Raw genomic sequence first — 13,484 nt, 5'->3', positions numbered from 1 at the left:
AACAATTTAATTTACAGGTTTCAATCCTTCAATCCTTGACACAGGCTTTATGCAATTTTCTTAATTCTGTGAAAAAGCAACACATCCCCACAGTTTGGAAGTCTGCTGCCAATGACTCTGAGGTTGCAGGTGATCTGACATCTAATGCTCCACCAGAGGGCACAGAAACACTGAGGAACCAGACCAGAGCCAGAACCCAGCATACAGAGGTTCAGTGAATGTGGTGTTGAAGGTGTGGAGGTGGATCAGTGTGTCAGAGGAGACTCTGTAGAAGGACAAAGTGCCAGCAGGACAGTCCACATACACTGCTACTCTGTTAGAAACAGAGGAGGAGCAGGGGATGTGTGTTTCTATGTTATTGTGGCAGGCAAAATAACCAGCAGCACAGCACTTCAGACTCCAGGACTGATCATTCCTTCCAAACAAAAACTCATAACTGCATCCTCTCCTGTTGATTTCTCTGTAAGTCACTGATACATGAACCTCTCCTGTCCACTCGACCTCCCAGTAACAGCGACCAGTCAGACCATCTCTACACAGCAGCTGAGGCCAGTAATGAAATCTGTCTGGATGATCAGGATATGGTCGATCCTCCTCCACAGTGGTCACCCTCTTGTTGTTGTAAGACAGTTTGAGTTTTCTGTTCACTGTGTTTGGATCCAGTGTGAGTTCACGGAAAACTGAAAGAGAACAATACACAGTACAGCAGCAGTTATTGATCTATGTTTGATGTTCTGATCTCAATCATGGGCGTTGCAGCTATTATATGAGTTTGGGACACTTTAAAAATTATTAGTTTAGACCTTCACACTTTATGATGTCTTTACCATCAGTCTATCCACTCTTGGTGCTTCATTTAAAATCCAACCTGTTTGCTGATTAAGAGAACACCCAAATCAATGATACTCCATCCCACGTTTTCTCTGCTACCTTACAGCCAGGCAGATTAACAAAGAGCACACATTCATATGAGCAATGCTGACATTTGGTTGTCATTGATGCTCAGATGCCAGGTAGCTGAGTTAAGGTGTTACACTGTTAGGGATTTGACAGCTTAAAATAAAAAAATAATTGGAATATTGAACGGTAAACATTTTAATCAAAGTGCCCTATATGACCAATAGCCATTCCTAGGTGATCCATCCTGTGCTGTGCTCACTTTCAGACTGTAAATCAATAATGCACCATCAAATTCATTGTTATTAATTTTAAAAGGCATAGACTACACAAAAATATCACAATTTGCAAGTAAACATTTTACCTGTGTATTACTCCAATGATTAAATTAATCCATACATTGGTATAATTTGCCTGGAGGTTCAGCCATAAATATTTATGTAGAGTGCTTGTTGGTATTAGTGTTAATGTGTCTAAAGATGTGTGTGTAAAAAAATAATTTAACAGGAATTACAATTACATGCAAACATGAAGAGATTCTCAAGTTAAAATAAACACTAAGTTATTATTAGAGATGGCTCTTAATTAATCATCAAATTTATTTCTTTGCTTTTAGCTTTTTAATATCTTCAAACATGTGATCTGGGGCCAAACACTTCCTCTGAATGTAATTAAAAACCGTACCCATAATTTTTCTCTTGTCAGTATAGTCACATAAAAGTATCAGCACATCTGTTAAAAGGCACCAGAATACAGCACATGATCTAGTCTGTCAAAAATGTTCAAGGGGAGGACCCTCAGAATCCCCCATTAAATTGTCCCACACACATATTCAGTGCTTCCCATGCCAATTATATCAGTGAGTGATGTCACAGTGTGAATATGGTTGAATGGGTGCTGCTTTGTTTTCATTAATCAAGTGAAAAACACACTTACAAGCCCTGAAACTTGATGCAGAACATTGGTCTTCAGCAGGCTGCACCCTGAAAGGAGAAGAGCATGGACATTCAGTCACTCTAATGAACATACATTGTTATATATATATATTCACTGATATTTCTAAATACAACACTTACATCTGTTGCTCCACCAGAGGGCACAGAAACACTGAGGAACCAGACCAGAGCCAGAACCCAACATACAGAGGTTCAGTGAATGTGGTGTTGAAGGTGTGGAGGTGGATCAGTGTGTCAGAGGAGACTCTGTAGAAGGACAGAAAGCCAGCAGGACAGTCCACATACACTGCTACTCTGTTAGAGACAGAGGAGGAGGAGGAGGAGGAGGAGGAGGAGGAAGGGATATGTGTTTCTATGTTATTGTGGCAGGCAAAATAACCACCAGCACAGCACATCAGACTCCAGGACTGATCATTCCGTCCAAACATAAACTCATAACTGCATCCTCTCCTGTTGTTTCCTCTGTAAGTCACTGATACATGAACCTCTCCTGTCCACTCGACCTCCCAGTAACAGCGACCAGTCAGACCATCTCTACACAGCAGCTGAGGCCAGTAATGAAATCTGTCTGGATGATCAGGATATGGTCGATCATCCTCCACAGTGGTCACCCTCTTGTTGTTGTAAGACAGTTTGAGTTTTCTGTTCACTGAGTTTGGATCCAGTGTGAGTTCACGGAAATCTGAAAGAGAACAATACACAGCACAGCAGCAGTTATTAATCTATCAACTGTTTGATGATCTGATTATGACATCATCTACATCCTCAGTAGGATGTCAATGAGTGATGTCACACTCTGAATATGATTGAATGTGTGCTGCTTTGTTTTCATGAATCAAGTGAAAAACAGACTTACACTTCCTCAGACCTGGTGCCAACCACTGGACTCCAGCAGGCTGCAGGCTGAAAGGAGGAGAATGCAAACCTTCAGTCATTCTTGGGAACTTATGTTGTTGTAAATGGACTGTACTTAGCGCTTTTCTAGTTGTTATGACCACTCAAAGCTCTTTTATACTACATATCTCATTCACCCGTTAACACACATTCATACACTGATGACAGGAGCTACCACACAGGGAACTGCTCATCAGGATGAAACTAACCATTCACACACCGTTGGCGCAACAGGAGCAGTTTGGGGTTAAGTGTCTTACGTTGTCTTTGTGCCCAAGGACACAACGACATGTAGACTGGAGGAGCCGGGAATCGAACCGCCAATCTTTCAATTGGTGGACGACCGCTTTACCTCCTGAACCACAGTCGCCCTGTCACATATAGAAGCTAAGAAGGTCTGTACAGAACTTCCGCCCCTCCAAACCAAAGTCCGGCACGATACCTGAGAGTGTCTACCTGTCTGTCCATACCTGAGAGTGTCCACCTGTCTGTCCATACCTGAGAGTGTCCACCTGTCTGTCCATACCTGAGAGTGTCCACCTGTCTGTACATACCTGAGAGTGTCCAGTCTCCAGTTCGGATCTTTCAGTCCAGCAGACAGCTTCTCTCCTGAGTCTCCAGGATGATTGTAGCTCAGGTCCAGCTCTCTCAGATGGGAGGGGTTGGAGTTCAGAGCTGAAGCCAAAGAAGCACAGCCTTCCTCTTTGATCAGACATCCTGACAGACTGAACACACAAAAAATATTTTTAAGTAATTTTTTTACAGTGTCACTCAGAAAAACACATTTTGTGTATTCTTCCCTAATTAACATATGTTAGAACACTTAAAAGTTAATTTCGGATTCTGTAAATGATTGTGGTATTACATATCTCAGAGAACACATTAAAAATATGTTAATGAGAGTACCTCACAGAGTCTAGAAACAAACTCATGTCAACTACACCTGTAAATCAGGAAACCTCATAATTTGACCAAATTAATAAATCCTGACCTGAGAGTTTCCAGTCTGCAGTCTGGATTCCTCAATCCGACAAACAGCTGCTTCACTCCTGAATCCTGCAGGTTGTTGTTACTCAGGTCCAGATTTCTCAGACTAGAGGACTGGGAGCTGAGAACTGAGGACATAGCTTCACAGCTTTCCTCTGAGATGTTACATATATTCAGCCTGAAGGGACACAAATTTAAAAAATGAGAAATGTCATTATTATTATAATTTGATTTGTCAGAATAGAATAGAATAGAATAGAATAAAACTTTATAATCCACGATGGTGCAAAATTGTCTTTGGCTCATCAATAACAGACATACAGTAGACAGAAATTACATGAACAACATAGAGTCCATAAAATGACACAAAATCCTTCTTAAAATACATAATACATAAAATATGTAAGGTATAAAAATACAGTGCATAATAGTTCCTGTGTGCGTACTGATCATTTGGAAGTGTTTAAAACATTAATTGTATAAGTGTAAAAAAAAAAAAAACTTCTTATAAGTATTCTTGGTTGCCAAAGGAACTCTGTAGTGCCTCCCAGAGCTCAAAAGTTCAAACTGGTCAGAGATAACTTGTGTTTAGACTTAAGGTAAATCAGAAGTAACAAATATCTCCGCTTGCACTTTAGCTTTAAGGAAACCGAGTTGGATTTTAACAGGCTCATATATAGGAGCATATTAAATGTAGTCAGTTAAACTGAAATATAAACCGGAAATCTAGACAATAAGCAGCCAAGCATTGCTAAATACAGTAATGTGTAATGGCTAAAATACTTACAGTTAATTTTGATTAACTCTAGAATAAATAGTGAAATCACTGTTTCAAATCACATGATATCAAAGCATTATAGGCTTCTTCAGATAATAATATAGTTTGTGTCTTTGCGATGAACAGAATATTGAGTTGAATCAGAAACCATCTGATGGAATTTAAACGTTGACATAATGAAATATCTCAGATCATTAAATACAAACTGTAAGTCAATCAGACCTGAGAGTTTCCAGTCTGCAGTCTGGACTCTTCAGTCCAACAGACAGCTGCTTCACTCCTGAATCCTTCAGATCATTGTTACTCAGGTCCAGATCTCTCAGATTAGAGGACTGGGAGCTGAGAACTGAAGACAGAGCCTCACAGCTTTCCTCTGAGAGGTTACAGCCACTCAGTCTAAAGAGACAAAAGAGAGAAAAAAAACAAGTAGTAAGCTGTTTCTTTTTGTGTTCTGTTAAAAAGACTATTATTCAGGTTATGAGGAATAAATCCATCTGTGCACCTACAGAGATTTCTTGGAGTTTTTAACCACTGGCAGCAGCCTCAGAAGAGCCACCTCTGAAGCAGAGTATTTCTTCAGGTCAAACACGTCCAGATTCTTTTCTGATGACAGTAAGACGAAGCACAGAGCTGACCACTGAGCAAGAGACAGTGTATCTACAGAGAGACTTCCTGATCTCAGGTAACGTTGAATATACTCCAATAGAGAATTATCATTCAGTTCATTCAGACAGTGGAACAGATTGATGCTTCTCTCTGCAGACAGATTCTCACTGATCTTCTTCTTGATGTACTCGACTGTTTTCTGATTGGTCTGTGAGCTTCTTCCTGTCTGTGTCAGCAGACCTCGTAGGAGAGTCTGATTGGTCTGCAGTGAAAGACCCAGGAGGAAGCGGAGGAACAAGTCCAGGTGTCCATTTGGACTCTTTAAGGCCTCGTCCACAGCACTCTGGTACAGATGTGTCTCTGCAGATTCTTGATTAGTTTCAGACTTCTGGGATATTGTTTGTTCTCCTGCCAGCAGATTGACTCCAGACTTGATGAATGTCAGATGGACATGAAGAGCAGCCAGAAACTCCTGAACACTCAGATGGACGAAGCAGAACACCTTGTCCTGGTACAGCCCTCTCTCCTCTTTAAAGAACTGTGTGAACACTCCTGAGCAGACTGAGGCTGCTTTGATATCGATGCCACACTCTGTCAGGTCTGATTCATAGAAGATCAGGTTGCCTTTCTGCAGCTGCTCAAAAGCCAGTTTTCCCAGAGACTCAATCATCTTCCTGTTTTCTCGGTTCCAGTGTGGATCTGTCTCAGCTCTTCCATGATACTTGACATTCTTGAGTTTGGCCTGAACCACCAGGAAGTGGATGTACATCTCAGTCAGGGTCTTGGGCAGCTCTCCTCTCTTTCTGCTTTTCAACACATCCTCCAGAACTGTAGCAGTGATCCAGCAGAAGACTGGGATGTGGCACATGATGTGGAGGCTTCGTGATGTCTTGATGTGGGAGATGATGGTTCTGGCCTGCTCCTCATCTATGAATCTCTTCCTGAAGTACTCCTCCTTCTGTGGGTCAGTGAACCCTCTGATCTCTGTCACCATGCCAACACACTCAGGAGGGATCTGATTGGCTGCTGCAGGTCGTGTGGTTATCCAGAGGCGAGCAGAGGGAAGCAGTGTCCCCCTGATGAGGTTTGTCAGCAGCACATCCACTGAGGTGGACTCTGTAACATCAGTCAGGATCTCAGTGTTGTGGAAGTCCAGAGGAAGTCGACACTCATCCAGACCGTCAAAGATGAACACAACCTGGAACTCTTCAAACCTGCAGATTCCTGCTTCTTTGGTTTCTGTAAAGAAGTGATGAACAAGTTCCACCAAGCTGTACTTTTTCTCTTTCAGCACATTCAGCTCTCTGAAAGTGAATGGAAATGTGAAGTGTATGTCCTGGTTGGCTTTGTCTTCAGCCCAGTCCAGAGTTAACTTCTGTGTTAAAACTGTTTTCCCAATGCCAGCCAATCCTTTTGTCATCACTGTTCTGATTGGTTCATCTCTTCCCGGTGAGGCTCTAAAGATGTCTTCATGTCTGATTGTTGTTTCTGGTCTGTCTGGTTTCTTAGATGCCGTTTCAAGCTGTCTGATCTCATGTGCCTTGTTGATGTCTCCAGTTTCTTCCATGATGATGTAGATCTCAGTGTAGAACTCTTCTAGAAGTTTTGTGTTTCGGGCCTTTGTGATTTTCTCAAACAAATACTGGAATTTCTTCTTCAGCTTGGATTTGACTTTATGCTGACACTGGGCAAGGATCTCTGAATGAATAAAAGAGCGACAACATTATTGAGAGAGTAATGCACCTTTCTGATTTATCAGTCAGAATCTGATTAATATGTTGTTTGTTTTGTGATTAATTCTGTAACAATTGTACAATCATTTACACCAAAAACTCCTCCTGAATTTGAGTTTGTTTTAAGCTTCCTCTCCAGTACTCTCACACTGCTTTCTGACATATCCTACTTCCAAATAGTAGTGGACAGGCATGTCACCCAAGACAGCATAACAATGTCCAGAGCCTTCAACATCTCAGGACAAATCTCATCCACATCTGGCATTTTACCACTGTGATCCTCTTTGACTACCTTAGTAACCTCTACTGGACAAAACCACCAAACCTTTCAGGGTCAGGAGTTTGTGAAAGTATTACTTCCATTATTGGGCAATATCGTCTGTCTTCTTGCTAGAGCCTCTTTTGGATTGACTTCTCAATGTTTTGTTTTCTCGACTACAGAAGCTACAATCCTTCAGGCCTCCCAATACCCTAAAAGACTTGAGACAGACAACCTTCTGGACAGAAGTCAAGACAGCAGCTCCTTCGATGGAGACTTTGAAAATGGCCATTTCAATTCCATGACCCAAATCCCCCCTTCATCATATTGCTCGGAAACACAACTGTTATTTTTTAATAAATGATTTACTTTCATCCAAAGAATTTTGTTTTTACAGTTTCAAATCTTTTTTTTTCACTTTCAGGTCAATTTTTTTCGGTTTTGGACTTTTGGCCTTGATATTACTTTGGGGTCATGGTATGAAGCAGAAGGGGCATGAAATAATGATCAACAGCATAACAGTGAACGAGGGCCCTCCTCTGTCACGTTCACATTGCAAGCTAAAGGTATGCAACTTGGTTGGCAATGGCTTCTGCTTCCTAAGGAGATGTTGCTGGCGTCAGCAAACAGGTAAGAAACACTGTCTGTTTCAGAGATTATCCTAGGCTGCACTATATTCATGGTGATGTCTGTAACATAGTGACATACAATACATCAAGGTAAAAGATGTGTTTAGGTGGAGGATGAAGAAAACTAATGGGCCAGATGGCCCATATCCTGGGACTAATTTGCCTTGGGTGACCAGAAGCTATTGTCCCTGAGGACAAAGCTCCAATTAAGGGTCATGGTGATTCCCAACATAAACCAGATTTATTGATATAGTGAGGGAAGTTTCAATATCTGCACTTTTACTTTATCTGTTGTTACTGCCATGTTAATGACCTCATCACAGTCTAAAAGTATTCTGTGATGTAACTATATTCCTTTTTTAAAGACTTACCTGTAGGTTCAAAAGCAGGGCTTGATAAATTCTCCACAAGATCATTGTGATTTGTCTTCTCCAAAACCATTCTGGCCACTTTAATAGTGTATATACAGTAGTTCTGGAACATCTGATCCACTGTGTCCATTCTGTCAGCATTCTCTAGTCGACACCTTCGGATTGTTCTGAAGCCTTCAAGCATCTTCTCCTGCAGGTACCACTTGAACTTTTTAAAGTCCTCTGCTCTTAAATCCTCCAAAGTTTCCAAGAGCAATTCTTTAGGTGTGGCCATCTTGTCTCCCTGTGAAGAATCAAAAAAGATCAAAGAAATAATTTGACCAGTTGACCTTGGAGTCTCCCAAGTCGTTGGGTGAACTTAGTCAAGATTTAATAGTCAAGTTTTCTTCAACAGTGGCTTTCTCTGACTTATATTTTTCAATAACCTTTTCTTGGAGTGTTCTTTTGTCTTCATGGTGTAATTGTAGCAGGAATACTGATGAACAAGTGACTATATATACTATAGGTGATTTAGGCCAGGCTTAAGTGACCACAACTTTAGGGACTGGGGTAGGAAAGGGCTTACAGCCATGTGTACATTAACAAGGAAAGGATATGTAATGAACTTCCAGGAGTTGAAAACGAGTTATGGATTAGAAAATGGGGGACGCTATTTTATAAAGGAAATACAAACTGGGAAAATCTTGAATGGTGTTCTACTGTATCGAAGCCTAAGAGTTTCAGAAGCTGCTTCTACTCTCTACATTAAGAAGTGGAAGAGGGAACAACAACATTGTGAACAACATTGATCATTAATTGCAATAGCCTAAAAAATTCACCAAAATTATGCAAAAGCATATTTTTTCCAAAACAGCTGTTGTAGTATGATCATGAGGAGACCGTTGATGCGTGTAGTGATTTTGGAGTCATTAGATTGTATACCAGAGCAGTTATTGATTGTCCTCTGGTATTGTTATTTGCAGACGGTCCCTGCCGGCTGCGCAGAGATCAATGTTATCCGTTGCGATCAGAGGACGGCTTGCTTTTGTAAAAATCGAGTTTTTGGTCCTTGTAGCTCAGTCTAGGCTATTACGGTGAGGAAAATGCATCATTTATGTTTAAAGAACGCTTCGCATGTGACTTATTGATCCCGGAAATTCTGTGAATATCTTTCCAACTTTACCGAACTCCATTACCCTAATCCACACTACCAAGTGTGATCAAACCTTTACAGATGACTCTGGTCGGACTCTCACCTGCTGAACTCTTCACATCACTGTCCACCTTCATGAGCCTCTTCAGTCCAGCTGTCAGTAATCATCTGGTCTGATAATGACATCAGTGTGACGTTAAAACAAGTCAAACCAAACTGTCTCTTAAAACTGAATGTTCACCACACGCTCAAAACACGGAAATAACTGCAGTCCCACCCATCCGATAAGGGGTCAGTCCGTCTCCCTGTTGGCCAAGAGTCCCATGATAGTCGCTCTCAGAAAACTTCCTGCATTCCTCACAAACGTCATAATGTAAGCAAGTGCTTTGAGTCAGGGAGTAAATGCTGCAAATCTTCATCAAAGAAAATACAGGTAAAATAACAGCTGCTGAGAATGAAAACTACTGACAGATCATAGCCTGGTTAATGTTAGTTTGTGTAAAAGCCGGCAGAAATAACAGTGTGGGGCTAAAGAGGAAGCTTGTTATATTATCCATTGTGTCAAATCTGCATCTGAAAAGTAACTAAAGCTGTCAAATAAATGTAGTGGAGTAGAAAGTACAATATTTCCCTCTGAGATGTAGAAAGTAGCATCACATGGAAATACTACAGTAAAGTACAAGTACCTCAAACTGTACTACAGTAAAGTACAAGTACCTCAAACTGTACTACAGTAAAGTACAAGTACCTCAAACTGTACTAGAGTAAAGTACAAGTACCTCAAACTGTACTGCAGTAAAGTACAAGTACCTCAAACTGTACTACAGTAAAGTACAAGTACCTCTAACTGTACTTTAATAAATCTTCTCAATCAATCAATGAAGGTGTAAATATTTATGACTGATCAGCGACCTCCAGTGGTCAGAATGAGTAACTGCAATACTCTCAGTACAACACTATTAATATTAGTACACGTACTAATACTGACATTAATACTATGTGGAATATTATTCCATATGTCATCAATACTCATCAAAGTGTCATCATGATGTCATCTATACTGATTAGTACATATTGATCCTAATAAGTGTGACTTGTGTTAGACATCAGTACCTCAGACTGTACTACAACAAAGTACAAGTACCTCAAAACTGTACTACAGTAAAGTACAAGTACCTCAAACTGTACTACAATAAAGTACAAATACCTCAAACTGTACTGCAGTAAAGTACAAGTACCTCAAACTGTACTACAGTAAAGTACAAGTACCTCAAACTGTACTACAATAAAGTACAAGTACCTCAAACTGTACTACAGTAAAGTACAAGTACCTCAGACTGTACTACAGTAAAGTACAAGTACCTCAAAATGTACTACAGTAAAGTACTAGTACCTCAAACTGTACTACAGTAAAGTACAAGTACCTCAAACTGTACTACAACAAAGTACAAATACCTCAAACTGTACTGCAGTAAAGTACAAGTACCTCAAACTGTACTACAATAAAGTACAAGTACCTCAGACTGTACTACAGTAAAGTACAAGTACCTCAGACTGTACTACAGTAAAGTACAAGTACCTCAAACTGTACTACAGTAAAGTACTAGTACCTCAAACTGTACTACAACAAAGTACAAGTACCTCAAAACTGTACTACAGTAAAGTACAAGTACCTCAAACTGTACTACAATAAAGTACAAATACCTCAAACTGTACTGCAGTAAAGTACAAGTACCTCAAACTGTACTACAATAAAGTACAAGTACCTCAAACTGTACTACAGTAAAGTACAAGTACCTCAGACTGTACTACAGTAAAGTACAAGTACCTCAAAATGTACTACAGTAAAGTACTAGTACCTCAAACTGTACTACAGTAAAGTACAAGTACCTCAAACTGTACTACAACAAAGTACAAATACCTCAAACTGTACTGCAGTAAAGTACAAGTACCTCAAACTGTACTACAATAAAGTACAAGTACCTCAAACTGTACTACAGTAAAGTACAAGTACCTCTAACTGTACTACAGTAAAGTACAAGTACCTCAAACTGTACTACAATAAAGTACAAGTACCTCAAACTGTACTACAGTAAAGTACAAGTACCTCTAACTGTACTACAGTAAAGTACAAGTACCTCTAACTGTACTACAGTAAAGTACAAGTACCTCAAACTATACTACAGTAAAGTACAAGTACCTCTAACTGTACTACAGTAAAGTACAAGTACCTCAAACTGTACTACAGTAAAATACAAGTACCTCAAAACTGTACTACAACAAAGTACAAGTACCTCAAACTGTACTACAGTAAAGTACAAGTACCTCTAACTGTACTACAGTAAAGTACAAGTACCTCTAACTGTACTACAGTAAAGTACAAGTACCTCAAACTATACTACAGTAAAGTACAAGTACCTCTAACTGTACTACAGTAAAGTACAAGTACCTCAAACTGTACTACAGTAAAGTACAAGTACCTCAAACTGTACTACAGTAAAGTACAAGTACCTCAAACTGTACTACAGTAAAGTACAAGTACCTCAAACTGTACTACAGTAAAGTACAAGTACCTCAAACTGTACTTGAGTAAATCTCCTCAATTACTTTCCACCCACTCAGATTTCAGATCCCCAACCTTCTCCCACTTCACCCTCACTGAACACGAGTTGACCGGGTTTGTTTGACTCGCCTGCTGCGATCCAACTCACCAGCAGGTGGCGATCAGCTGACAGCTCTGCTCCTCTCTTTCACTCACTATGCAAGACAGCTGCAGATCTGCTGACATGATTAGTGAATTGAACATTGATTATTGGCTCTAGCTGTTCTGGTGCCAGCATGTTGTTGGGTTGGTCGGTCCAATAATGAGAACACTGGTTCAGATCAGGCCGGCTGTTCTTCCAATCATTATCTGCCAGGTTCTTCTGTTGTTGCTGTTGTGTGATCTGTCTCTGAAACTGTTGTCCATATGTTTTGGCAATGTCTCCACTCTAGTAAGTTCTGGAAAGACCTAACCCATTTTATTGTTGTTAAAATAGACTCTGACTTCTGTTTGGTATCCATAGCGATGATAAGAAAAAAAAACACAATTATATATTATTCATTTATTAATTCTTTTAGGAAAATACCACATTCATAAGGCTAAATTTAGTAACACAAAGCTTTCATTTATTGCATTTGAAAAGGAAACCAAACAATATATAAAAACTATTAGTGATTCAAATAATAAGAAAGCTGCTAAAACTCATGAGTTATGTCCTTTGCTTTATATTCTTTAAGTGAAACTGGCTGCTATGTTGTTATATTAACGACTGTGTGTTTGTATTGTTCTATTGTCTCTTTGTAATGTTTCCTGTACATCAATAAAATATATAAAATAAATAAATACAGTCTATGGTTGTTGCCTACATGTTTGAGTCCCGGTCTAATCAGGACAGTCATGATGAAGTGACAGATAGTCGCCAGGCTCTGTCACCTTTGTATCTGTAAATTATCTGTACATCTCATGGAGTGACAGAAGACCATGAGACAATACACTGAAGATAAAAGCAGGTACTTCTTTGCTTTGTCTCTATGATGGTAGTTTTTTATAGCGTGTGGTTTTATGATCTGAGCGAAGCACTGACTTCTCTTCATTTGTCTGTTTTTCAATTAATTCTGTGACAAAACTCATTGAACAATGTGAGCAGCTGCGGTTAACCTTCATGTCGTCCTCCCGGGTCAAATTGACCCTGTCTGTTTTGACTGTTCATCTTTCCTCCCTTTCTCCCTTCTCTCTTTCCTCCCTTCCTTCTTTCCTTCCTCAATCCACCTTTTTTCCATCCTTCTTTCTTCCCTCCCTCCTTCTCTCTTTCTTTCCTACCCCTACCTTCCTCCCTTCCTTCTTTCCTCTGTCCTTCTTTCCTTCCTTCCTGCTTTCCTCTTTTCCTTTCTCCATCCGTCTTTCCTTCCTTCCTTCCTTCCTTCCTTCTTACCTTCCTTTCCTTCCTCCCTTCCTTTTTCCCTTTCCTTCCTTCCTTCCCTCCTTCCTTCCTCCCTTCCTTTCCTTCTTTCCTTCCTCCCTTCCTTTCCTTCTTTCCTCCCTCCTTTCCTTCCTTCTTCCTCCCTTCCTTCCTCCTTTCCTTCCTCCCTTCCATCCTTCCTTCTTTCCTTCCTCCCTTCCTTTTTTCCTTTCCTCCCTTCCTTCCTCCCTCCTTCCTTCCTTCCCTCCTTCCTTCCTCCCTTCCTTTCCTTCTTTCCTCC

At 40.2% G+C, this 13,484-nt stretch overlaps 2 protein-coding genes across 2 annotated transcripts in view; one reads left to right on the top strand and one right to left on the bottom strand.

The window, feature by feature from the left end:
• LOC133991866 (NACHT, LRR and PYD domains-containing protein 14-like) overlaps positions 1-13,484 on the top strand; it is a 721,507-nt gene that overhangs the window by 131,980 nt on the left and 576,043 nt on the right. The gene's annotated exons all lie outside the window — the stretch shown is intronic.
• On the bottom strand, positions 142-8,384 carry LOC133992250 (NACHT, LRR and PYD domains-containing protein 3-like). Its single transcript, XM_062430970.1, has 9 exons — positions 8,111-8,384; positions 5,019-6,816; positions 4,735-4,908; positions 3,739-3,912; positions 3,302-3,472; positions 2,710-2,756; positions 1,974-2,535; positions 1,834-1,880; positions 142-680 (listed from the first exon to the last, which is right to left on the bottom strand). The coding sequence occupies exons 1-9, from the start codon at positions 8,382-8,384 to the stop codon at positions 142-144; spliced, it is 3,786 nt and encodes a 1,261-aa protein (XP_062286954.1).

Source organism: Scomber scombrus, chromosome 12 (genome assembly GCF_963691925.1).
Source record: "Scomber scombrus chromosome 12, fScoSco1.1, whole genome shotgun sequence".
NCBI classification, from domain to species: Eukaryota; Metazoa; Chordata; class Actinopteri; order Scombriformes; family Scombridae; genus Scomber; species Scomber scombrus.
This window is presented reverse-complemented; position numbering and strand designations above follow the sequence as displayed.